The sequence below is a fragment of the Sordaria macrospora genome, chromosome 4 (assembly GCF_033870435.1).
Source record: "Sordaria macrospora chromosome 4, complete sequence".
NCBI lineage: Eukaryota > Fungi > Ascomycota > Sordariomycetes > Sordariales > Sordariaceae > Sordaria > Sordaria macrospora.
The window spans coordinates 445,615-470,827 of NC_089374.1; the positions used below are offsets into that span (position 1 = coordinate 445,615).

A 25,213-nucleotide genomic window follows, 5' to 3' on the forward strand; every position below is an offset into this window, starting at 1 on the left:
CGATATCAACCCTCGACAAGCAAATTACCGATTATCAGAAAGTCAACCACCGCCCAGCTCGTTAAAAGTCTCACCATGTGCATAATCTGGTGGTCCCACGGCTGTCCACACTGCCGCCGGCTAATCCCCGTCCGGCCCAACAACTCCCCTCAACCCGGAGCTCGAGCTGGATCCTCCAAGCTTCCTCAAACCTTCGTCGACGTCGACAAAGTCAACCCACAATTGCCTCTATACCGCCTCGCCCTCCCGCAACCAGAGACTCACGAAGTACACAGTATTTGGAGATGCTACGAGGTCGATACCGGCATGTCGTTGCGGGAGTCGTTGAGTAAGCGCATGGAGGCGGATATGGCGAATGGTTTGCACCTGTGTAGGGGTGACGATTCTGTTGGGCCGGTGCCGGGCTCGATTCTGGACGGCGGAGCTGGAGCTGAAGCTGGACCCGGCGCTGGAGTTGCGGCAGCATTTGAAGCCGGACTTGGAGCCCGTCTTGGTCCCGGTCTTGGTCCCGGATCTCTAGGAGTCGCGCCTGAAAATCCTTACCTCAGCCTCAACCTTTCTTCACACTTGAATCAGAATCACAACATCCTCAACCTCAATCTGCCGAGTACAGGCCCCAACAATCCCGCCATTCTTGTTACTTCCGATCCCGTTCTCCCTCCCGCTCCTCTTCCCTCTCCGGTGCCTTTGCTCTCCAGCATCGACAACAGCAACAGCGTCAACAATAACAGCAACGACACCAGCAATAACACCTCCTCCAGCGCCTCTCAAGTTTCCCTTCAAGGACAAGGTCTTCCTCGCGCCGCTCAGTCTCGCGGTCTGCCTCGTGGTGACCTATCTCCTGGCCTTCCTCCCGGTTTTCCTCCACCTGTTCTCCATCCTGTTCTCCCTCCCGGGCCTAGCTCTTATGCCTTCCGTTCACATGGACCCCTCCTCCTCTCTCCTGTACTCCCTCTTTTTCCACTTCCATCTCCCAGTCTTAGTGGCTTCCCTATAGGTATGGATAGTCTCCTCCCCAATCCTCTCTTTACTCCCCTTTCCGGCTCTTTTCCCAGACACTTCTACGGACCCCTCTTCTCTCCTGGTCACGGTCTTGATACCTTCTCCGGACCCAACTTCCTCCCTGGACAAGGTCCAAAGAAGGGAGGTCTAGAATCCTTCCGCCATTGTCCCTACCTACAGCATCGCGACGCTAGCAACCCCGAAAAGAGCCATCCACCCGAAAGTTGTTGGTTGACGAGAGACAGAAAGGGAAAGGTTGGGATTGTTGATGGGATGTTGATGTCGCCGAGGCCGATGCCGAGTGGTGCTGGTGCTGGTGCTGGTGCTGGTTATGGGCAGGGACGTCAGGGACAAGGAGGTCATGCTGGACCGAACACCCGGGCCGTACAAGGCGCTAAAGCCGGCGGATATGGAGCGATGCATACTGGACAAGTGTCAGGCCATGCTGCAAGGGGGCAGATACATGCTGGACAAGTGTCGGTACAAACCAAACGTGGACATCATGCCGGGGTTGGGGGTCATGCTACCTCTACACACGGACGTTCTGCCGCACCCCAGACCGCACCGCACGCACCGCCCCATCGGGAAACCCACGCTACACCCAATACCACACCTCATCTTTACAACAGCAACGATGGGGATAGGATGTCTTCAGGAGGGAACGGCGTGATCCCAAACGCGAATCCACCCCCGGACCAAAACCAGCCTCCCAGTCAGCATCAAGCAAACATGCGCGTACAATGGTGGAAAATGGGCTGGTCCAGACTGCTACAGTTCTACCTCCCAGTCGGCGGTAGAGGCTCGAGGTTGATGATGAGCGATATCGATGGCTAAAGAGGTAGTTGAAGTGGCTGTTGGGACCACAAAAGGAGGAAAGGAGGAAATTGCGATGGACGGGCAACCTCCAAGTTTCTCCAAAAATTGCCCCTGGGTTTCTTCTCCAGCTAAGGTACCGACAGTTGAGATCTGTCGGCTGTCGGCTTCAGCCTCCAAGCACCACCACCACCTGGACATCACACAGTTACACAGTAGTCAGACGCCTGCCTGCCTGTGTGGCTCCGTCGGGATCGGGCATTACTCGGTGAATCGTACTAGATAGGTAGTTGCATAGGTAGCCCTACGCACCTAACCTGCAGGTACCCCGTACATCGCCGAGTTATAATTGTTCAGCCCAGATATTGGAGTCCAGTGTGCACACCTTGCGAGCGGGCATCTTTGCGGTAGAAGAAAGAGACTGAACTGAATCGGAACGTCCAACTTTTGAGGGTGAAATATCGTAAAAGGCATGTATCGTACTAGTGACTCAGTCCCGAACTCGAAACTAACATCGTATGTCGTCGGGGTACACTCTGCGCACGCCCAAAGACCCTACAAACACGCCCAAATAAGTATATACTTTAGGGCTACTCAAAATAGAAGTAACTACCGAACTTCAAATATTAATTTTTTCCCGTTACCCTGAGTTCTTAAGTTATTCGAAAGTAATTTAAATGTTTTTAAATTGTTAACTTTGTAGATTTGGAGTGGTAGATATCAACTAACTGAAAGGTTAGTACTTGCTTCTTACTTTCTTCAACGCAACTGTAAAAGCTAGCTAGTTATATTCAATTTTAGGTGAAGAAACGAGAAGAATCTTTTAAAGAGGCCTAAGATTTAAATACAAAGCCTTTCTCAGATTGGTTTATAGGAGGAATCGCTAGTATAGCCACTTCGCCTTCTAACATAGGCATGTTTGTAGAGTTTTTAGGCGTGCGTGGAGTGCACCCTATGTTGTCTCAGGTATAAATAGAGAGAGGGAGGTAGCAAAATGCAAGCGATAACCGCGTACGACAACTGCTATAATCCTACCCTACTTAGCTTACTTGACCTACCTGGCCTACTTACGAATAGAGTGCATCTCCATCTTCATGATGGCTATTGTCACAGGTTGACATTGGCTATATAGTGTGCATTCCGAGTTCTGCCTTGCAAGCAGAACATCGTCCTATCTTTTGTAGGTTTGGCCGTCTGGGCATATGCACCCCAGCCTGTCACAGTATGTTCTGCTTAAAACGGTGGGTTCGATTCCCGACCGTGGCAATTTCGAGGGCGATTTTGGGATACTCTTGTCGGCACTTAGTCGAGCACAGCTCCTAAGAATGCAATGACAATTGAGGACCATGTATGCAAATCGAAGAGTACCGAAATGCCACGTATCGGCCCATTGGAAAATGTCCAACTTAGCGGGAAGTTGCATTTTCAGGTAGTGCTATATAAGCTGTCGTATTGCGATAAATCCTCCGCGACATTGTCGCCCTCGGAAATGGGGCCGGGGCCGAGGCCTTATCTTGAAGATTATTGAAAGATAACTTCGCTTTAAGGGGAGGTAGTGTCACAGGTTGACATTGGCTATATAGTGTGCATTCCGAGTTCTGCCTTGCAAGCAGAACATCGTCCTATCTTTTGTAGGTTTGGCCGTCTGGGCATATGCACCCCAGCCTGTCACAGCTATAGTCTATCCTTCAGTTCACAAATAGTCGCTTTCTTAAAGTATACTACTATATACTTATTCCCTACTATTACTTAGAAGTACGTTTGCTACCCTTGTTGTTTACAAGCCTTCTACCAGTTTCGTATACTATAGGCTAAGGTACTTATTTAATAAAACTACTAGTTAACCTGTTATACTGTGGGTGTAGGCTATAGTCCAAAGCTATTCCCTTTTATAACTAAAATACTATATGTGCTTATTATTGTCTACTCTAGTTCTAGGCCTTCCTTATAAAGTACATGTAGTATCCAATTTCCATGCGTAATGCTGGCTTCGTTTGCCTGCTAGTGAGCCAGTTATTGCTCATAAACGCTCTTTGCTTTGCCATATATCCAACCCAGAGTAAACGTATAGTGAACATTCCGCCGTGATGTGCTGTTTCCCTTTGTTTCATGTCAAGCACCATTCTGATCGTCATTCGCTTCCTCGCCTTTCCCACCAATTCTTGTTGCCTCCACTATGCGGTCCCATTCTTTCGGAATTCCGCAATCCTCTTATGTTGTGCTCCTTCGGTAGCCTTTGACTCTCTGGCACTCGGTGATCCTCCGGTACTCTGTGATCCTCCGGCTTTCTGCGATCCTCCCGCGTTTCGTGACTCTTCGGCCTTCTGTGACTCCCCGACACTCTGTGATCCTCCGGCCTTCGTGGCATCTCCAGATTTCTGTGGTCCTCCAGCTTCCTTCACAGGCTTCAGGACACTAGCCGCTCCCGTCCCGGTGTTCACCTCCATCCTAGACCTCTTCTCCGGCCTAGTTCCTGTCCCTGCCTCGGCCTTCCGCTTGTCAGATCCGTTATTCCCCCCATTCAAACGAGGATCAACACCAACTCCAGCCGCCTGTGCTGCTGGCATTGCTGCCGGTATTGATGCCACCACTCTTGCTCTCATGGCAGCGGCTGGGGCTCCCGTCTTTGTCCCACTGCTATTGGGATGGGCACTCCCACTTCCTCCTGGCATTGCTGTCGCCATTCTTGCTCTCATGGCAGCGGCTGGAGCTCCCATCTTTTTCCCACTGCCACTGGCATGACCAGTCCCACTACCACCAGCAACCCTTCTACCTCCCGACTGAACCCCATAAATATGATCCAGCGCCATACGCATCTCCTCTAACCTCTTCTTATTCAGCAGCTCCTCGTTCTTCTTCTGTATCTCCCTCTCGGCCTGCCACTCGTACATGTTCGATGGAGCCTTCTGCACCTCCCTCATGCTGACAAACTGCTTGGGAGGTCTGTTATTGGGGAGCAGGCTTTGGAGTTCGAGCCGGGTCATGAATTTATCTTGGAGTAACAAGGCGAGGTGAGGGTCCTTCCTCAAAACCTGCTGGTAATGCAGGTTGTGTTGGATGAGGCGCTTACTGTCGTGAGTCTCGAGGCTCTGCTTGCGGTGCATGGGAAAGTGGGGGACATGGGATGAGGGATCTGGTACGGCGGTGGGTTTGGAGCTGGAGGCTTGGTCTTGAGTCCTTGGCTGGTTTGAGACGAAGGAGGAGGGTGGGTGCATGACTTGGGGTTGTAGCTTTTGTCGAAATTTCTCAAGCTGTTGTTGAATTGGGAGTGGCAGTTGTTCCCTCCGCTGATACAGGGCCATAAACGCCTGCAGTTGATGCATGTGGTACAAATGTTTCTGTCTTCTGTGATGTTCTTGTGATTGAAGCTGTTCTTGCTGTTGTTGCTCTCCTGGCCGTTCTGACTGTTGTACCTCTTCTTCTTGCTGTTGGCTATGTACGTGTGGTGTAAGTTGCGATGGTGATATTAGGTCAGCCGGTGGAGTAGGCAGGAAGTTGGACTCTACGGGGAGAGCGGTATTGGATGTTCCGCCCACGGGGTTGGCATCAGCGGGGAGAATGGGCTGGAGGGGTTTCGGAGAGACAGTCGAGTCGTCATTGCATAGAGGCACTAGTGTGCTGACTGGGGTTGGATATGAAGCCGCGTTCAATGTGGCCCCGTTAGGTGTCATGTTGATGCTCGTCGAAGGCCCCATTGGTGAAGGAATCTTGGGTGTCTTGCTGGCGTTGCTGTGAGCCTTGGAGTGGGAGGAGTTGAGAGCAGTGGTTGGGCAAGGGGCTACTCCCGGTCCGTTGACGTCTCTGTTTGCCGGTGCATCCATCTTGTCATGTTGTCTGTGGGTGGGCAGAAGCGGTTTTGACGGCCTGTCGGGTACTCGATTGAGTTTCAGATAGAAGGTGAGCGGGATTGATCAAGTTGGTGGGCTGACGTAGAAGAAGGTCAAGGCATTGAGTAGGTTTGAGGTTCTGATTGACGCTGTTGGAAGCCAGTTGTGGCTAGGTCAAGGGAATGCGGCGACGAGGAACTGGAAGTCTGAGGGGGTGGTCGGGTTGAAGAATGCCAAAGCAGCTCAAGCAATGAGTGCTGCGTGAGTAGGCGCAAGTATATGTTAGTCGCATGTACTGTGCATGTACACGTTCTGGGTGCAGGAAGTACCGTAGACTGCGGATGGTGGCAGTTCTCTGTTGAGTTGAGTTTGATGAGAGCAGGCTTGCGGGTTACCAGATGCGTTCGTGGCCTGGAGTGTGAGCGGGATACCGAAGCGTCAAGACAATAGAATGTTTGGGACGGGTTATCAGATACTGCTCTGCTGTTGTAGCTTTGGTATCAGTGTTGTGATTCCGGTTGTTGAGTGTTGTGTGAATACATGTATGTCCAGACGCTGATCTTCTCTGTGTTGATGCCAGGCCTCTCGGAAATCGCAATGGCTATGTTCGTCGGTGCATTCGAGGATGCGATGGAGGAACGAAAGAAGCTGTTCGTGGTCCAAGTCTCAAGGTGCGTCGACCGAATGGTATTTGGTTAAGGCGGTGTATTGCTGTTCATAAGATATGGCAATGGGCCGGACCTTAAGACGTCACCTTATGTTCTAGCACCAGACAATGTAGACAATATTGTTGTTCTCCAGACCATAGCAGCGCGGGCAGTAAATGAAGTACACAAGGCACCTGCTGGGCTGACCCAGAGAGGAGAAGTTTATTTGAGAGTATGAAGCAATCGATGGTGTCTAGCAAGATAATATCCAGTACGTTGAATAAATTGTGGTCCAAATGATATGATGCTTGTGGATGACCAAGTTCACCCGTGGGCGGAATCACCTCAGCTTTATACCATTACCACTCAAGTCTCAACCTGCTGTTGCCGGTGAACCCAACCTAACTACTCCTTTGCTTTGAACTGCTTCCACCCTTTCTCCGGTACCTCCTTCCTCTCCATTTGGACTAATACCCGGTGTAGTAAGCGCTGTTCCCTCGCACCCGGCTGTACTTCCCTGACTTCCGGCTCCATGTCCACCGCCACCATCATCGGTAGTGCCTTCCGCACTACTCTCCTCCCATCCCCTAGCCCTAGCAGCAGCCATAAAATGTTCCTGCACCCAGCTCGCAGTAGTGGTGAATCTCCGTCTCGCTGGCGGTAGCTCTTCCAGCGCGAATGTGATCACCGAACCATAGTAATACCACTCCCTGGTGCGCTCGATCTCGACGTTGTCGTAGTACGGGCATTGGTGGGCGAGAATGAGATGGGCGAGGATGTGCTCGTGGCTTGTGTCGCGGCCGAATTCGATTTGGGCGTGGCCGGTTCCTTGGTCTCCGGGAAACTGGGCGGCGCACCATGTAATGGAGACGAGGTGGCAACTTTCCCGGCTGCTTATGTGCGTATGATAGGCATTCCAGGGCGTGAGGACGTACTTCAGTTGGCACATCGTATATAGTGAGATGGGGGTGAGATTCTTGAGTGGTGTCGTGGGTTTGGCTGTGAAGGCTGGGAGTTATGAAAGTGAGCTGAAGGTGAGAGCGTCGCGAGTGTTGAAGAGTCCAAGGGTTTTCAAAACGAGGAAATGGTGTTTATTGATGATTCATCTAACAATGGGTCATTATGGATGACTGTAACAGTTGAATAGAGACCTGTTTTGTGATCGCAAATTTGTTGACGAAGAGAGTTTGAAGATGTTGGTGAATATTGATGTCCCTCCACTTGGGCTTCCAAACTGTGGTTCGATAATGAATGGCTCGTCCGATGTAGCTGATCCACAGAAGGTCGGCCGGTCTTGTAGAATTTGGCCAGAGACTGACGGCACGTCTTGGGATGACAGTGGTCGCAATGCGATGTATTGTTCTTGACTCTTTGAATACGTTGAGAGTTGAGATAAAGGATATCGCTGGTTAGTAGCAGGAGAGCAGAATAGGTAGGTAGGAACGGGGGCACAACGTCGACGATGGGAGTCACCACTGCAATGACACTCGTCAATGTTCCACCCCCCAACTGTGCTTATGAACGGTAGGGAAATTCTGGATGATGGCACCATGGTCATTCAACCAGTGGGTTGAACACTCATCTGATATGAACTCTTGGCCAGCAGAGGGCATCGTGAGCAACGCAAGGTCAACACTGCATTGACACTCTTCGATGTTTGAACCCCAACGAGCTTTCTGCAGTAGTGGACTGTAAAAAAGCTGTTAGAAACAACCAACATATGCCTTCCATTGTTCCTGGCATCCAACATCGCCGACATGACCTGAGCATGTCGGTGATACTTCGCATTGTTGACATGGCGCCATCAACACCGCGCCAAGCATCACCGGCAACCCTAACCCTTGCAATGCGCAGATCCCAGCAGCGACAACAGGGAGTCCTGTGCGTCATCAGCCAAGACCCTCTTGTGCCCCGCGCGTCCCTCGCCCGCTCTCGCCTTCGTCTCGTTTCGTCTCGTCTCGCCGGCGTCGTTGCCCGAGCTCATCTCATATTCTGCAGCCTCTATTCCCAACCATGCAACTGAGCTTTCAATTGCTCAGACATCCAACATCCGAAAAATCCAATCCAAGTCACTTGACTTGACCAACAACAACAAGTCTCCAAGAAGCCGATGCGGAATATCCTCACCCGATACCCCGCACTCACCTCCTTCGCATCCGCATCTGCATCACGCACTCGCGCTCTTGCTGCTTGCAATAACAACAACAACACCAAGAACCTGTTCAACTCGAACACACATTTCAACCTCACCACCAACCACCAACCCATCACCCCCAAGCGCACCTTCAAAATGACGTTCCCCAACCCCAAAACCCAAGAACCAACCATAACCTCCATAACCGAACTCACCCCTCAAACCTCCAAATGGCTCACCCTCCAACAAATCTCCTACGTCGACCAAACCGGCAAGTCCCGCCTCTGGGAAGTCGCCGCGCGCAAGACCCGCTCCTCCTCCTCCTCCTCGGGGGTGGCAGGCGGTGTCGACGCAGTAGCCATGTGCAACATCCTGCTTCACCCATCCCGCCCGCCCTCCACGCTTTTGGTCATTCAATACCGTCCCCCGCTCGACGCCTACACAATCGAGTGGCCCGCTGGTCTCATTGATAAAGGGGAGACGCCGGAGCAAGCGGCTGTCAGAGAGTTCAAGGAGGAGACGGGGTATGAATGTACGGTTAAGAGGGTGAGTCCCGTGCAGGCGGCGGATCCGGGGATGAGTAGTGCCAATATGGTGATGGCGACGGTGGAGGTAAATCTGAAGGAGGAGGATACGGAGGAGGCACTGCCTGAGCAGAGACTTGAGGATGGCGAACATATCCAGAGAGTGGTGGTGCCGATGGCAGAGCTCTATCAGAGGCTGGTGGAGTATAGTAAGATGGAGAGACATATTGTTGCGGCGAAGCTGTTTCATTTTGCGGAGGGCATGGAGTTTGCGAGGACGGAGGGGTATGGCGTTTTCGGGAAGAGGGAGTAGATGCACGTGGTTGATGGGCTATGGTAGGGCAGAGGCAGTGGGCAACGGAGAGTCACGGTAGAGATCGAACTGATCGTGAACGGAGGGTTAGAAGGACATGATGACGATGATGCGTTTACCGAGACATCCGATTTAATAGAAAGCGATGAGTTTGGAGTTGGTGTTCTATCACAGACAATTGGGAGGCGCAAATAGAGTAACACAGAGAGATTGATGACTGTGCACGACCAAGGTTGAGAACCTCATTGTTTGTTCCTTTGATCTCGCAAACGGCCGGCCCGTCCCGTTCATAACGATGATGTGCCTTGCTCACTTGGGTTTTCAGTTGCGGCCCAACAATGATTCCATATCAGATACAAAGCATAAAGTAGAAGCCAAGCATATTGGCAATCAAAGATGTACCCGTGTGTGTGAATGAACCTTATGGATAACCATGTGTCGTGAATCTCCAAAACCTCCCGAATCTCTCGCGAACACGCACCGATTGTCACAAGGAATTACGCGATTGCCGTGACATAAAAACAAGGGGGAGATCACCATTGCAGCTCAAGTTTCATGTCAAAGAGGTGCCAATGCCATCCATCATCAATGACTGGCTCCGTTGTTCGGTGTCAAGTGTTAACTGTCAGGGAAAGCACATGAAGGATGACAATGCCCCTCATGACGCAATACCTTTGGGTTTGTGTCGCCAAAGAGTTGGAAATGTGGAAGTTCAGTGACCCAAACGGCCGTCGACGTGCAGTCAGCGCAGTGGGACGTCAGGGAAAATTGCGGGGACCTGCAGCTGCTGGGCGGGCGGGAATGGATGCAAGGCGGGGCGGGGACGTGGACCGTGGACCGGGGGCCGGGGCCAGCCGGGGGTAGAGCCAAGGGGGGATCTGATGGTGCTCTCCCGGTCTTGCATCGTGAATTCGGATGGAAGCACCTTACGTACCACATTTGTGTGTAGAGATGCGATGATAGGTACATGTTAAGGACGTTGTTCTCCGTGAGAAGAAATAGAAGCGCGAACGAACAAACCGGCCGGGAGAAGAAGAACATCAATGGTTCCATTGTCCGGTCCGGTCGCGTCACCGCCGTGCTTGTCGTGCAAAAGCCCCAGGCCAAAGGAGGCGGTAAACAGCTGAAGCCCTGAAGCCCTGCGCCTTGAGGGACATTCCAGTCCCAGAGTGGATGATTTGGCAACCAAAAGTGGATGAAATAGGGAAAGCTGATATGGAGAAAGCTCCCCCTCTGTTTAGCGGTTTCGGGAGAGGACCCCATGAATGGAAAAGGGGTTACCTTCTTAAACATGTTCCAGCGAGTTCGTGAGTCGTGGCGGAATGCAGATGGTTGCTTTGCATTTAAACTTTTACAGCAGTCTAAAACAATACGTAAGGCTGATGATGATGAAGGATGATGAGGTGTTCATCTCAAACGTGGACTTGCAGGATCCATCATCCCAAACACACACATGGGGAGTTTAACCAAGTCCGAGCTGGAATAGAAACGAAACCGCCCCTTGGTGAGGATCTCACGGAAGTCCAGTCTCTTGGATCGACGGGGAAACAAACGAGCGAGAGAAAAAGGAAGGGGACTTCTGCTCACTACCACCAGGAACAAGAGACAGAGACAGGCACCCGTAGACCGTAGTGGCGGTGACCCACTTGGTTAGCTTATTTCTACCACTAGCACTCTGGAGATATGGAGAGCGATGGAAAGAGCAAATATCGAATGTGATTCAAATGTGATTGAGTGACCCGAAAGATGGAATGAAAGGAGGAAGGCTTTGAACATGCATGAACTGAACTGTCTTGTCAGTGCCGATTGACCAAACAAGGACAAGAAAATGTCACCCTTTCCATTACTGAATGAATGTTTCAACTTGCCAATGCGGGAATGGACAAGAGCGAACAAGAGAATCAAGACAACGAAAGAACCATCCTGCACTTGCTGTTGCACCACCCGCCTGCAGGGTTGACGAGGTGCGCACGGGTGCCATGGTGCCCATACCCACGGTGGGTCATGTCCATCCATATCCACGCTGTTAGTGCGAGCATGCGACGGTTGGCCGGCAGAGACTGTTTGGTTCAGAACTGTTAGAGCCACTACTGAGAAACATGTAATAGCACTAACAGAACCGCAAACGCCAAGCCGTCTCCCCCAGCGGGCCTCGACCTGGGGAACAGGTGCTGCCCCCGTCCTCTGCCGTGCCATCTTCCAACCCACCGACACCGCCCGACCGACTCGGACGACATTCCTGGTTCATTCCCTTCTCTGGTTCCTCTTGTCCTGCGACAACAACAACAACAACAACAACAACAACAACAACATCGACTTGATCATAGCCAACCGCCGACGACGACCACCACGATACCTCGACGAGCAGACCGAGACGGCGTCGTGTAATCTAGGTAGGTTACGACTTTGCGACTGTCGCAGCCTGCCTTTACCTACCTCTATACTGCCCTCTGCACCCGGCTGGCAGCCAACCCCAACCGAGCGCCGCTGCAGCCAAAAGAAGCAAACCAGCCCCCCAGACAAGCAAGTCCTGCGTTTTACCACCAGACCACCGACCCTCAGCTTGCGACGCCAACCCAACAAATCAATCAATCAATCAAAACCGCATAACAGGAAGAGGGCCCCGTCGTCGCCTTTCCCCCCGATCTCACCTCGCCCGGTCGCGCAGGTCCACTCCCGGCCTCTCCATCCAGCTCGCTTCGGTTCGCTGTGTGTGCTCTTCGACGACGTCGGCGACAACACGCCTCTTTTTCTCCCCTGCGTGGTTCGAGGCTCCTTCTGCTGTCCGGGTAATGCGTCACCCTCATCCTCCATCGCCATGACCCAAACTGCTTCTACCGAGAACACCGCAATCTAACGCTTGTCCAAACCTGTTTCCAAAGAAAGACGACGCGAAGGAAACGACGACAACCACAACCATCCATCCGTACATCAAATCAGTCTTTTACGGCCTTTTTTCCATTTCCATTTTTCACGCTCGCAACTCGCCTTTCAACTCTACGATATACCCTCATTTCTACGTCACGCACGCCCGCATTTCCTTTGCATTCAACCTTTTTCGCATCCCGCATATCGCATCTCGATTTTCTTCACGACAGCGACGACCGACGAAGTCTTTTTTCCTTTGTTTTTCATCAACTACCAACAACCAACTAAATCAACACCAGAATCATCACATGAAAGCCTGCAGACCACCATACCAGATCGTACGACGATAAAACTTGCGAAATGGCGGCCGACGTCCCCGCATCACCCCCCAAAAATGCCACAACTCAGGAGACCTTGGACTGGTACAAGCGACAGTACGAACAGCTTGAGCAGGAACTCAGGGAATTCCAGGAGTCGTCCAAGGAACTCGAGGCCGAGCTGGAAAAGGACCTGGACGCCGCCGATAAGAGAGAGCGCGCCCTACAGCAAAAGGCCGAGGGATTATCCTACGAGGTAGAGGAGTGGAAGGTATGTTTGGCTCTCCCGTTAGGCTCCGATGATGGTGATGATCCTGTGACTGGATTGTGATGGATGCGACCCCCCCAACACACCATTCATTTCGATTAGCGCCACACCCGCCAATTGCTCCCACCACCCATCTGACCTTTTCCCCTCCTACGCTAAAAACACGAACATCTGCTGACCCGTTTCTTCGCCTACAGAGAAAATACAAAGAATCAAAATCAGAGGCAAATGCTGCGCAAAGTGCGCTTGAGAAGGAAATCACGGCTCTGCGCGAGACCAACAGAACCCTCCAGCTAAAGCTACGCGATATCGAAGTGGCCAACGATGACTTTGAGCGCCAAGCCCGAAACACGTCCTCCTCGCTTGAGGACCTCGAATCCAAGTACAATGTCGCCATCGAGCGCGCCGTCATGATGGAGGAGGAGATCAAGATCGGAGAGCAGGAAAGAGAACGGCTACGCGTCGAGGCCCAACGATTGCGCGAAGAATTGTCCGACCTCAAGATTGAGGCAGAGATCCTGCAGTCCAAGCTTAGGAAGCACCAAGCCCGTGGCCATCTTACCCAGATCACCACCACAATCGCCCCCGCGCCTGCTTCACCGCTGTCCGCCGCCAGCTCGCCTTTGGTCAGCACTCCACCCGATACCAAGTCCCTGTCCACGATCGACACCTTGTCCGAAGTGCAAGACCCACCATCACCGCCCATGTCGGATGCCTCGCTCGGCAAGGGTCTTAGGGCCTCTAGGAACACCCCCGTCAAGCAGACGGCTTCTAGGCCTGGAGGGTGCAGGACACCCAAGTCATCCATCTCCAAGTCGGCGGCGGCCAAGTCGTCAGCACAGGCAACCCACAAGGCCAACCGGTCCATCAGCGAGAACAACCTCACGCCGAAGCCGAAGCCACTCAGCTCGTCCACCTCCTCGCTAACGAACCGTCCTTCCAAGGGCCGCTTCGACAACAACAGCTATCCTATGGTGCGCACGCCCTCATCGCGGCCCTCTGCCGCTAGAGCCGCTGAGAGGCCACGGGCGCCTGTGCACAGGGTCCCTCCATCCAACTCCCTCACCCACATCCGCACCCTTACCGCCCAGATGCAGAAACTCGAAGCCCGTGTTCAGTCTGCTCGCTCTAAGCTCCCAGCTGGTCCAGCGCAGCCGTCACCTAAGCAGTCGCCGCGCTTCAACGGAGGCATTGGAGGCATTGCTGCCTCGGTAGCCATGCGCGGGAAGAAGCAGCGGGGGCCTGGGGCCTCTACCCCTAATCTGCTAGATGATGACAACGCGTCCGACATCTCCAACTCGCACAGCAACCCTGACTTTCGCAGTAGCACTTCGAACCTCAGCAAGCACATTCCTCGACTTAGTACGTCAGGACTTAGCAGCACTTCAGGAGTGTCACGCATAGCATTCGGCCCCTTACCGATCCGCCACCCCGCCTCTGCCGCCGCCTCGACAACATCCACAAGCACAGCAACCGCCACCAACGTCGACTCGGAAGTTTCGCGGCCCAGCAGCCGGGCTAGTTCCACGAGCTACCCGCGACCTATCAGCCGAGCCGAGTCCCACAGCACAGCAGCGTCAGGGTACATGCCCTCGTCCGCCTCGCGACCTATTAGCCGTACGAGTCTACCTGGACATGGGACACGAACCCCCGTTGGGTCATGGCCACGGAGCTCCGGGACACTGAGCGCGTACGGCCACGGTCCGGCCCACAGTCAAGCGAGCATCAGCTATAGCACAGCGGAGGAGGACGAGTTGACAGATGATGGGCAGCGGGAGCTGAGGCCAAAGACCACGCCAGTGAGGAGGAGGACAGGGACACTGAGTGCGCGCGATGCTCCTGATCATCACCATACTGGCATTCCGATTCCAGGGTCAGGGGGGAACAGGAGGCAAAGTGGCAGCTCGAGCGCAAGTAGGTCGAGTGTAACGGGCAGTTTGAGTCTAAGGAGGCCGAGTAATGCGGCGGCTCTAGGGCATGGACATGGACATAACACAGGGTATGGACATGGACATGGGTCAGTAGGAGGGAGCACGACAGTGAGGAAGGTGGTGGATTTGGGGGAGACCTATTGAGGGTTATGAGGATGTGAGGAAAGGGAATTTTTGGAAGGGTGGAGCGGAGGAAACATGGATATCAACGATATGGATATGGCATGGATATGAATATTTTGGAAGGCTCTCAAGGGGAGAGGGGGAGGAGGAGGAGAGGGAAGCAAGAGGAAGAGAATGGACAGGCAGAAAGAGAGAGAAAGAAACAGAATGGGAAATGGAAATTCTGACGGACAGGAGTATTGGCTTGCTTGCTTGCTTGCTTGTATTGGCTTGACTTGCGCGGTTTTGGCTGGTTTCAATCTCGCCCCCCCTCTGCTCTTCTGCTTTTCTCAAGTCAACTTCCTGCTTTGTTGCTGCGCGACGCGAAGGACGCACACACTACTATGGTACTACACTACAATAACATACACAACAGTTACTACATCGTTTTTTTATTAGTTTTGCTAGGTGGCTGCTACAGTCTATACTTTTATGGAATAACTACCCATCACATCACATTACGGCTCTTTTTCTATTTGTGCATTTTTTTGTGAGGTTGAGGGTGAGATTGGGGTTCTTTGGGACTTGGGGCTTGGGAGGCAGGTACCTCTACAGATATATGGAAATGGAACTGTATCTGGCACACAGACTGCTTCCTTTCTATGCACTTTACAAGAGGATCGTAACGATGATCATGACTGGCAATGGACGCTAGCGGAGGAAGGCGCTGTTGAAGTTTTCGTTTACCCTCCTTTTTTGCTTGTACTTGTATACCTAGTTTATGTACCAGAACCTTATATCCCCACATTTTCATTGATATTGATGCCCCGGTTTGATGCTATATATGTACTTTCATTCCTTTCCCGGCTACTTGTTGTAATGCGAATTGCGCGACTTTGGTGAAGATGAGAGAAGAAACAACTGGAATAGAAGAAAGTGATAGATACCTTAACGTTGAGAGAGATGGAGAGTGGAATATACCTATCTCTGGAGGTAGGTAGTCTCTACCTTACACATACAGCATATACCGGATAAAAGCCGCAGTGCCGCGGTGAATGATGAAAGTTGAGCAGAGCAGGTAAGGTATCTGAAGCCCAGGGACGGTTGTGAATACCTACGTCTCGATGCCTTACCGATTCTCTTGCCCGTTTCAGGTATATACATTCCGTCCATCGATCCATTTCGCCCATCGATCCATCCCGCCCTCCCCCCCCGTCCACCCAGATCCCTCGACGTACTTGTACTTGTACTTGTACTGGCCCCAGAAGCAGGATGCTAATTCGACCCGAGTAAGCTCGATCCATACCCCGAGTGATGTATTCGATCCGCCACATGCAGACGAAGTACTCGCCGCAAGAAACTCCGAAGTGGAAATATGGATAGTCTATGCGTAGATAACCTCACTGCAAAAGATGATCGCGGCGCGGCGCATATGAGAATCAAGCGGATAAGAAATAGATGGTTGGCAAGCGGAAACAAGGGTTGTTGGCAAACATGGATGGTTCAGTCACTAATGTGCACGTACCAGCCTGTGGAGTAATTATGTTAGGGCACTAATCTCCCCGTTATGCGGATACTTTGACCTACCTACTTAAGTGGTGATCCCGAATTTCTCTCCTGAAAAGTTCACCAGACCACCCACCCACTCTTCCATCTAAATTCTCTGTATGTCGTTCCGCAAACAGTATCACTTATTCCTCATATCCGTTCCTTTTGCTACTATTTTTTCTTCTCTCCCTGCGCTTCCGTGTCCGTGTTCCATCCTACCACGGGCGTTGATTGTATTGTCTTTATAAGGTATTGCGCATTCCGGCTTTCATTTCCTGAGTCCCAACTTCCAGGTTCCTGTCACTCGTATTATCCTCACAATATCACAGCCCAGGGCATTATCAGATAAGGTACTTATATACATGAAGCCAAATGTTTGACAGATCTATGCATCCTACGGTCTTACCTACCAGACCCTTAAGGTACCTCTATTTCTCCCCCGACTACGTCTAGAGGTACCTTTCCTCATATGTATAGGTACCTCTCCCTCCCTGTCCTTTCCCCTTCCATCTTCCACGTACTACGGTCGGTTTCCCATTCCTCCCGTCCCCTCCATTCTTCCCTAGAGGTAAGCTACCTACAACTACAACCTACAACTACAGCCTACCTACAACCTATGGTACCTACCTCAACGACTTTCCAAATGACTTCACTGCGGAGGCGTCGGCGCCTCGGGCGGTATACCCGCCGATCCACTCACCCCCAAATCTGGATATGGACTACTTCCGCCTCCCGGTGTCGGTGCGGGTCCGGTGTGGGTAAATCTCAATGGGCTTGGTTCTCTCAGACTCACACCTGTACTGGGGACATGAAGACCCGGGTTTGGGCTTGGGGATGAGTGATACGAGGGGGGTGTAGGCGCTGTGTAAAGCGGGTAGAGTGATGGTGCTCCATTTCCAGTGGTGGTGGTGGATGATGATGCTAGATAGATGGATAGATAAGATGGTATTGAGTAAGAGGTGTAGTACTAGCGGGTGGGAGGTAAGATGAAGTGGTGCCGGGGCCAAGATAACTAGATGTATTAGCAGAAGTGGAAGTGCTCGAGGTGCTCAAGCCAAGGTAGGAGGAGCTGGTTGATGTGCTTGAGTCTGGATTCAAGCTTGACCCGCTCGTTCCATACCCCGACGTACTCGATCCGCCATATGAACCACTACTTCCCCCCAGATGCCCCGAAGAACCCGCAGAAGTCGCAGCAGGGGAGTAAGAACTATCTCCACCACTACCACTACTCACTGCTCCGCTCGAAGTATAAGTAGAAGTAGGGAAGTAAGGCGGCGCCCGTTCATTCTTTACGAAGTTCGATATCTCCCCCAGGGGAAGTATAACTCCAAGGAAACTCGCAAGTGGTTCGTGCCAACCCCCATATACCGAACCAGTCTCCCTTCAGGTCTTCCACCAGGTCTCCCACCAGGTCTCCCACCAGGTTCCTACAACCCACATACTTTACCCAAGCAAACCCTCAACTTGGAAATCACAACCCAAAATCATCACCTACCCTCCAGTCTCCATCCACCACCACCCCCGGTCCCCAACGATGTCCTCCTCCTCCTCGAAACCTTCCTCCCCATCCCGCTTTATTCGTTCATCAGCACACAGCCCCAGCACCATTGGGTATTCCACCCCTTACACATCCACTTCTGGTACTTCTACTTCCCTTTTCAGCCACAATACTTGTCCACTACTGGGGTTACACCCGCTTGCAGCTCTAGCTTTTCTGCCGCAAGTAACAGTGGCAGTGGCAGTGGGAGTAGTTCGGGTTATACACCGTATTTGACATGAACAGCGTCAACCTGGTATGCGTCGAGTTATTGCCATCGATGATACAGTCGCCCATGTTTGTCCCAACCCAGTCAACCCAGTCAACTCTCAGGAACCAGAAGGTCAAGGACACACATTGGGACGGGACCAGACCAACCAACAAAGTAAACCAAGAAAGACATTCCGGGTATAAACACTACCAGTACCCTATCTCTGAGATAACTACCTTACCTATCTACCGCATATACCATAACCAGAAAAAAAAACATAGCCTCATGTACACACTCGGGGCCATGGGCCAGGGGCAGGCAACGTGGCGTTCCTGATAGAATCGACGCCCACCCCCACCGCCCCCATTCGCCCCTAACCTCGTCATCTTTCAACCTAGAAGCCCGGATCCCGTTATAATCATCATCGTTCAAAATGCAACCCGTGTAACCAAAACCAATCTTGTTAAACGCTTTTCCAAACCGTTCGGTGACCCAGTGACCAAGGAAATGGTAAACATTGAACATCCTGTGAGCCAAAGAATTGAGCCAAAGAAAGCCCTAGTTGCTCGCCCATACTTTTCGTATCCATCAATTTCTTATCCTTTCTTGCCATCCACACATCCTTCGTATCGGTCAGCTGTTAGACCCTCTGGCTGTTCTGTTGGTGTGCTTCGCAGCTTTATACCTACTCTCTCTTCGTCGGTGTCGTATCCTCCAAACTGCTGCACCCTCCACCCTCCCTCCGGTCTCCGGTCATCCCCAACGGCAGGGGACTTCCCCTTCTCATATTTTCCTCCACAATTCCTACCCTCAGGGCTCGAAGCGCCTCCCGTCCTGCCAGGTGATTCTACCCTGTGCGCCTTCCAGTCTCTGCGGGCCATGAAAGGATACCTAGTCCAGACAGACAGGTGATCGATTCGAGCGAGCGTAGCGAGCCCTGACGAGTAGCCTCTAGGGAGGCCTACCATCTCAGCATTTGGTCGCTTCAACCACCTTTCCTTATCCCTTTGACCTTCCCCTTTGTTTTCTTAACCTTGACCTTCGCAAAGGAGGAAAAGGCAGGCAAAGTAAGACAGGCAGGCAAAGTAAAGCAGGCAGGCAAGGCAGATAAGGTAGTTGCAGCGCGTCCATCAGCATCAACAGGAGTCCCATCTATCACCCCCACCCACACGAGCATGAGTGAAAAAGACGGACTACTACCCCCCTAGAACCACACCCCCTACCAGCGAATCTTGACAACCCACGAACACCGTCCATAAGCCCTTTTGCACCAATCTCCCACCCAAAACGCCAAGTTAAAAAGCTTCTGCGGCACAACCGCCGCAGCCTTCGCGCCCGTTTGTCCCAAGTATTTCGCGTACCCTTGCTTCCCCGCCTTCGGCTCCGGCAGTTTCCTCGCAGCGCGACTAGCCTCCCTCTCCCTCCGTTCCTTATCCTCTTTTTCTTCTCTGCGCTTCATCTCCCTCGCCTCGCGGTGGCGGTTACCCGTTGTCGTGCTCGTCGTAGACGTGGTATTTGTTGTCGAGGTGGTAGACGTGGTAGCGGTAGTCATTGTATTCGATCTGTCGCGGCCACGGCGGCCGCGCACCGTCTCCTGGTCGGAGTCTTCCCCGGATAACTGGCCGCGTTGCATCGCGAGCTCGAGCGGATGGACGGGTCTCTCCAAGTCGGGTTTCTTGCCGAGGGATTCGCGCGTGTAGTGCGGGGCTTTGAGATCGACGAGGGTTTCGGTTGATGAGCGGCGGGACAAAGAGGGGGAAGGCGCGCGGGCGATGTCCGGGTAGAGATCTTCGACGTCATCGGAGTTGGGGTCCACGAGCGTCGCTTGCGATGGGTTGATTCCCAAGCCGGGGAAGGCCTCGGTTTGGCGCCGGTGGTGGGCGACGGCGCGGAAGGCCGCTGGGAAGAGGAAGTCGGCGGGGGAAGGGGCGACCATGTGCCCGCCGTACCCGGGCGTTCGTGGCGAGAGCGGGGAGAGGGGCATGCGCGGGGATACCGGTGACAAGGGGAAGCGTTGGGATAGTGGCGAGAGCGGGAAGCGTTGCGACAACGGTGAAAGTGGCATGCGAGGAGAGAAGTCGGGGAAGCGGGGTGTGTGTTGCATTTCGGGAGTCGGTTCATGTGGGCGCGGTGGAGGGGTCGGTGCCATGGGTTCGGCCTCGAGTTGGGGCAAAATCGGCGAGATGGTTTCCGTCGGGCTAGGAGGTGTCGAGTTTGGTAATTCGACAAACGATGCCGTCGGAAGAAAGAAAATCTCATCGGGAGCCGATGGCGGCGGGGTATCAGGTAATGCCTGGTGATGCATAACCGGCGTCTTCGCCATGTTGTAATCCTCATCGAAAATCTCGGGCATACCCGCCTGGGTGCTGAGCATCGAGGTCTCGCTCTCCCGGGGAATCGGCGGCAGCGGTTTGTCCACATCGTCCATCATCAACAACGTGTCTCCGGACCCAGCTCTCCGTAGCGGCTTCCTGAGGATAATCTGCTCGCCTCGATCCCCCCTACTGGCCGGCATAATAACCGATCGCCCATCGTCGTCGCTGTCATCATCATAATCATCATCGTCTTCGCTTCCGTAATCATCGCTATCCTCGTCGAATTCGTCGCCTCCCTCTCCATTCGGCCTGCGACTCTTCCTCCTCCTCCACCCCTTGGTTTTATGCACGCCCTTCAACACCCGATGCGTCCTGCGCATGATCATACCCAACTTCTTACCCACCTCATTTGTCGCGGGTCCCTTGGCGTACGGCTCCAACCACTCCAGCAGCGTCGCCTCCTCGTCCTTTGCCCGTCCAGGGCATTCCAACACCAGATTCTTCATCCCCGCACCGTGCAGCACCACGCTCGGCACCTTGCTACCCCTATCTGCGCCGTTCTTGACGAAAAAGTTGGTGATCCACAATACCGCTCTCACCTTCTGATTCGGCAACAGTTCCGTCGGATTGGGCAGCTTCTTCCTCAGCGCGGGGTGCACCAACACCAGAATCGCCTGGCAGGTCAGCTCCCACGCGTTCCTATGCGCAGACATCTTCCCCGAGACGCTCAAACTGAACTCGCACATCGGATTCGCGCCAAATTCTAACAACGTCCGACACACCCGTGCATGCGGCTTCGTCCACGGCACGATACAAAAGTTACTGCTAGCGGCCGTGAGCTGCGCCCAGAGGAACAGCAGCCGCGTAGCCGTGTGCGCGACCTTGGGCGGGACGTACGTCTGTTTCCCGCCCTTGATCTTGTCGATCTTGTTGATTAGTGCCTTGCGCGTTGACTTGCGCTTCATGCTCGCTTCGATCTCCTCTTCGGCTTCCTTGAGACGGTGCAAGCAGGTGCGCAGGTACGTCGGTAAGGAGTACATGATGGCTACTACCAGGAAACCGAGGTCGATTTCGCGGAGAAGACGCTGGTTTTCTTCATCGAGGGAGGTGGACGTGGACGACGTCAGGCCGTTGTTGACATAAAGCGAGGGGTAGCAGAACTGGTTAAACTCCGCTTGGACGCGAGCCATATCGACGTCCTTCGGCCCCGTCCAGAACCAAGAGGCCTTTTGCGACCAGTGGTGCAGACGATGGATATCCGTCGAGGAGTTATACGGCGTGCTGGATGCAAGTGCGGCGAACCAGTGCCTGCTCATGGCTTGGTCGAGTCGGTCTAGGTAACCGTCGAAGACAGGCCGTTTCTTGTACTCGGCTATGCGCGCATACTCGAGACAGGTGCGCATGCTGTCCCAGACCACGTCACCGTCGAAGCGAGTGGTGGTGGGCATGACTCTGGCCACAGTCAGGCAGGATCGGACGAGGTAGGCTTGCGGGTTGAAGTCGGAGCTCAAGGTACCGTACAAAAGGTCGATGGCGATTTGCGAGTCGCGGAGGAAGTCGACCGCGGTACGGTGCGTGAAGTCAATGTAGGGCTTGTGGGTCAAGTCGTCCTTACGTGTATGTACTTCCAACAGTCCCAGGCATCGGCTGCTCACCTTCGCTTCGATATCTCGCACTCGCACCTCTTCCAGGTCCCAGGTGAGAGACCCCTCAGGTATCAGCTTGACCTCGTCCCATACCCCTTCGGCCAACGACAGCTGGATCGCGAGGATCGGTTGTTCCCGGATCTGCTGCTCAATGTCCATGCTCGCCATGACGATCCGGAACAGCTTAGCCGCGTTCTTCTTGTAATCTGGCGGTATCTTCTTCAGCATATGCCCATACAGCTTCTCGACATCGCCGCTCGGCAGCTGATCCAGCCTCTTGCGCATCTCCTTCAGATTATCATGGTTCTGCAGCCCCTTCTGCATCAGCAGCGACCGTATCACCAGCGTCACCCACAGAAAGACGCCCTCGGAGCGCTTGACGATCTCGTTCACCAGCCTGAACCAGTCCTCTCCGCCCCTGTCACGCACATGCAGCTGCTCGCCCAGAACCGCCTCCGTGTACCGCCGGATATCATCCTCCGTCAAGTCCTGCAGCTTTAAACTCGGGTACGACCCAAACGCCTTGGCGCACGATTGCATCGGCCTGCTTGAGACGAGGTACTTGACCCTGTCACCTTTCGTGTTGCGGATTAAGTAGATCAACTCCTCCGGATCGCCCTGGAACTCATCAATCCCGTCGATGGCGATGAACAATTTGAAATTCCCCACGTTCGTCGCCGTGGCATGCAGCAGCCGCTCGAACCACATCCTCAGCTCCGCAGCCGACGGGGTTTCCAGCTGGCCGGTGCGGCTCCTGGCAGCCTCGAGACACATCTCCGGCATGATAGTCGGTATCAGATCCGGTCTAGCACAGAGCACCCGGTAGAGAAGCGACCGAAAGAGACCCGAGACAAGTCGTTGATCGTCGGCCCCCAAGTGCCAAGAGAAGAAGTTGGCGTAGATCAGATCGTCCGATGGCCCCGCCCATCGTTGCAGGTGTTGTCGGAGGCGCCGGTCGCTAACGATATATTTCATGAGCGTTGACTTCCCCGAGCCGGCTTTGCCTTTGATCCAGTAGCACTTGTCGTTTTGGTCTTTGCTTTCAAGGAAGGCTGACAGATTCGACCACGGCCGGCAAATGTTGTCAAACGTGCTGGGGTCCTTGGGGTTGGCGAACACCCAGGAAAAGGTGCTCTCGTAGGGCATCTTGACAGACTCGAACCGGTCGGTGATCTGTCGGAAGTGAAGCATGTCCAGGACGGCCTTGTTGATGATCGCGAAGTCTTTCGGAGGGACATATTCCAGTTCTGCGGCTGCTGGTTGCCCCATGAGTCCCGGGTCGGATGAGAGACGCAATACGGTGTCGAATTTGGCGTCTTGGACAGAAGATCCCGATCCTGAGCCCTTGTTGAAGTGGCCGTTTTGCTGGTACTGGTTGCCGTTGCCGTTTATACCTAAGCCATTTCCTATGGGCTTGCTGCTTCCGCTAGGATGGATGTACCTCGTCTCGCCGCTTGCCAGTGTGATCATAGCAGCCACGATCCCCGTACTCGGACCCTGCTTTGCCTCGGCCGCCACCCTCGCGTGCTGGTCAAAGATTGGCGTGCTACTACTACTACTTCCCGACCTGACCCCGCTCTGGTTGAAGGCCACAATCTTGACGACATTCTCGTTCACACGGTGGAAGTCCTGCCGTAGCTGGACGATCTCCTCTCGTTGCCCATGGGCTAGGTCGTAGTCGTAGTGGTGCTGCATGCCGCCGTAACGGTCCACTACTTTGGCGTTCACCAAAGCAAGGACATGGACCCCCAAATCCCGCCTGGACCCGTCGAGCTTCTCCTTGAACTGGTCGAGTTCGCCTTCCGTCCTGACTGAGTTGATGGCCTCCGCTGTGGTGTTCCACCTGGAGCTGGGGCGGTTCGGGCCGTCGCACTGAAATACTAATAGGTTCAAAAAGTCCTCGGCCATATCAGTGGCTTCGTCGAGGAGAGAGTTGATAGCCTGTTTAGGTGTCAGCAAAGAGGAGGTGTCAGCAAAGAGGAGGCGTCAGCTCATGAGATGAAAGGGCACTAACATCTTCATGCTGTATTAGGAGATGTTCTGTTTCTGATGCGTTGTGAAGCCTTGGCGTGGATTTGAGGACGCGATTTATGTGTGTGAGATCGTTGAGTGCCGCTTCGAACGATTTAGGAAGGGCCGCCGCCCGAGGAGAAGTGTTGCCGCCGCCGTTGCGGAGCCTTTTGTACTCCCCGTACACGGTAGATCCAAAGTCAATGAACTGAAGAACGGCCGACGCCAGGCCTAGGGCCGGAAAAGGGTCGATCATATTGTTGAAGATAGTTGTTGTGAAAGGTGGGTGAGATTGAATGAGATTGAGATGAAGAAGAGAGACTGAATGAGAAGAGAGCTTATCGTCAACTCGCTGGGACTCTTCAAAAGCGGGGTCGTCACACTCGTCAGTCGCAGTCGTGTGTGAAAAATGACAGGCCAGCCAGCCAGAAAAAGAAAACTATGAGGGTATCATGCAAAACACATCTGTCAGCAGCAGCAGCGGAGCGAACTGCCTGAGAAGAGAGGTCAACAGCGGACGAAAACGACGACAACGAGATGAGGTTGAACTGGAGCGTGGTAAGCCTCATCTGGTGGAGCCATCCATCCGCCGTAGTGTCGTAGGGGGCCAGGCACAGCTGACGGAGCGCTACGTGTTGGACTGCCGTGGATCGGTATCGTGTATGTTTGGCTCAACGTCGACGTGAGTCGTCGTGTGTGTGTGTGTGTGTGTGTGTGTGTGTGTGTGTGTGTGGACTGATTTTCCTTCTGTATTGATGAAACTGAAAAAAAAGGTACAACACCGGGGGCGGGCAGGCAAGACAGGCAGGCAAAGTTACCAGGCAAAAGGAGACCAGACAGAGTGAGAAGTCTTGAATGGAATGGCCTCTCTAAAGATCCGATGGCCGAAAATCCCAGCCCACTTCCACGGTCACCACCACACACACTGTCTGTCGCCCTCTCTCTCTCCAGTCTCCAGTCTCCATCCAGTCTCATCTCTCGCAGCTCAGCGCTTCTTCTTGTCGCCTTCTGACCTCACGTGAGGCCCAGCTAACGACCCGGCCAAAACTGTGCCCAGCTGCCCAACACGTGTATCCAGCATGGTATCGCGGGCCATGATTGGTGGTTGGCGGGCGACGGCGGGCTAATCGATGCGCATTCTGCAGCGACTCGCAGCGCCCATATGCGCGATATCAGGTAAAACTAGTAAAGATCCGGCGT

General features: G+C 53.4%; 6 protein-coding genes across 6 annotated transcripts; 3 read left to right on the top strand and 3 right to left on the bottom strand.

The window, feature by feature from the left end:
- Positions 1 to 75: 75 nt before the first annotated feature.
- On the top strand, positions 76 to 1,836 carry SMAC4_08822 (uncharacterized protein; the record flags this gene model as incomplete). The annotated part of the gene is made up of 1 exon (XM_003344122.1): positions 76 to 1,836. One exon carries the CDS (start codon positions 76 to 78, stop codon positions 1,834 to 1,836), a length of 1,761 nt encoding a protein of 586 aa, XP_003344170.1.
- Positions 1,837 to 3,989: 2,153 nt separating this feature from the next.
- SMAC4_08823 (uncharacterized protein) lies at positions 3,990 to 5,636 on the bottom strand (the record flags this gene model as incomplete). The annotated part of the gene is made up of 1 exon (XM_003344123.1): positions 3,990 to 5,636. One exon carries the CDS (start codon positions 5,634 to 5,636, stop codon positions 3,990 to 3,992), a length of 1,647 nt encoding a protein of 548 aa, XP_003344171.1.
- A 1,058-nt stretch (positions 5,637 to 6,694) lies between these two features.
- Positions 6,695 to 7,238, bottom strand: SMAC4_08824 (uncharacterized protein; the record flags this gene model as incomplete). The annotated part of the gene is made up of 2 exons (XM_003344124.1): positions 6,695 to 6,756; positions 6,812 to 7,238. 2 exons carry the CDS (start codon positions 7,236 to 7,238, stop codon positions 6,695 to 6,697), a joined length of 489 nt encoding a protein of 162 aa, XP_003344172.1.
- A 1,013-nt stretch (positions 7,239 to 8,251) lies between these two features.
- On the top strand, positions 8,252 to 9,472 carry SMAC4_08825 (uncharacterized protein). Its single transcript, XM_003344125.2, has one exon. It carries the CDS (start codon positions 8,400 to 8,402, stop codon positions 9,258 to 9,260), a length of 861 nt encoding a protein of 286 aa, XP_003344173.1. The 5' UTR covers positions 8,252 to 8,399; the 3' UTR covers positions 9,261 to 9,472.
- A 2,068-nt stretch (positions 9,473 to 11,540) lies between these two features.
- SMAC4_08826 (uncharacterized protein) lies at positions 11,541 to 15,711 on the top strand. Its single transcript, XM_003344126.2, has 2 exons — positions 11,541 to 12,716; positions 12,911 to 15,711. Exons 1-2 carry the CDS (start codon positions 12,489 to 12,491, stop codon positions 14,786 to 14,788), a joined length of 2,106 nt encoding a protein of 701 aa, XP_003344174.1. The 5' UTR covers positions 11,541 to 12,488; the 3' UTR covers positions 14,789 to 15,711.
- Positions 15,712 to 18,221: 2,510 nt separating this feature from the next.
- On the bottom strand, positions 18,222 to 24,736 carry SMAC4_08827 (uncharacterized protein). The gene is made up of 2 exons (XM_066090857.1): positions 24,018 to 24,736; positions 18,222 to 23,944 (listed from the first exon to the last, which is right to left on the bottom strand). Exons 1-2 carry the CDS (start codon positions 24,267 to 24,269, stop codon positions 19,262 to 19,264), a joined length of 4,935 nt encoding a protein of 1,644 aa, XP_065946718.1. The 5' UTR covers positions 24,270 to 24,736; the 3' UTR covers positions 18,222 to 19,261.
- Between the last annotated feature and the right edge of the window lie 477 nt (positions 24,737 to 25,213).

Coding starts and splice junctions, on each gene's coding strand:
- SMAC4_08825 (XM_003344125.2), top strand. CDS start 8,400: ATGCGGAATATCCTCACCCGATACCCCGCACTCACCTCCTTCGCATCC.
- SMAC4_08826 (XM_003344126.2), top strand. CDS start 12,489: ATGGCGGCCGACGTCCCCGCATCACCCCCCAAAAATGCCACAACTCAG. Junction 12,717..12,910: donor ACGAGGTAGAGGAGTGGAAG/GTATGTTTGGCT, acceptor CTTCGCCTACAG/AGAAAATACAAAGAATCAAA.
- SMAC4_08827 (XM_066090857.1), bottom strand. CDS start 24,269: ATGATCGACCCTTTTCCGGCCCTAGGCCTGGCGTCGGCCGTTCTTCAG. Junction 23,945..24,017: donor TCCTAATACAGCATGAAGAT/GTTAGTGCCCTT, acceptor ACACCTAAACAG/GCTATCAACTCTCTCCTCGA.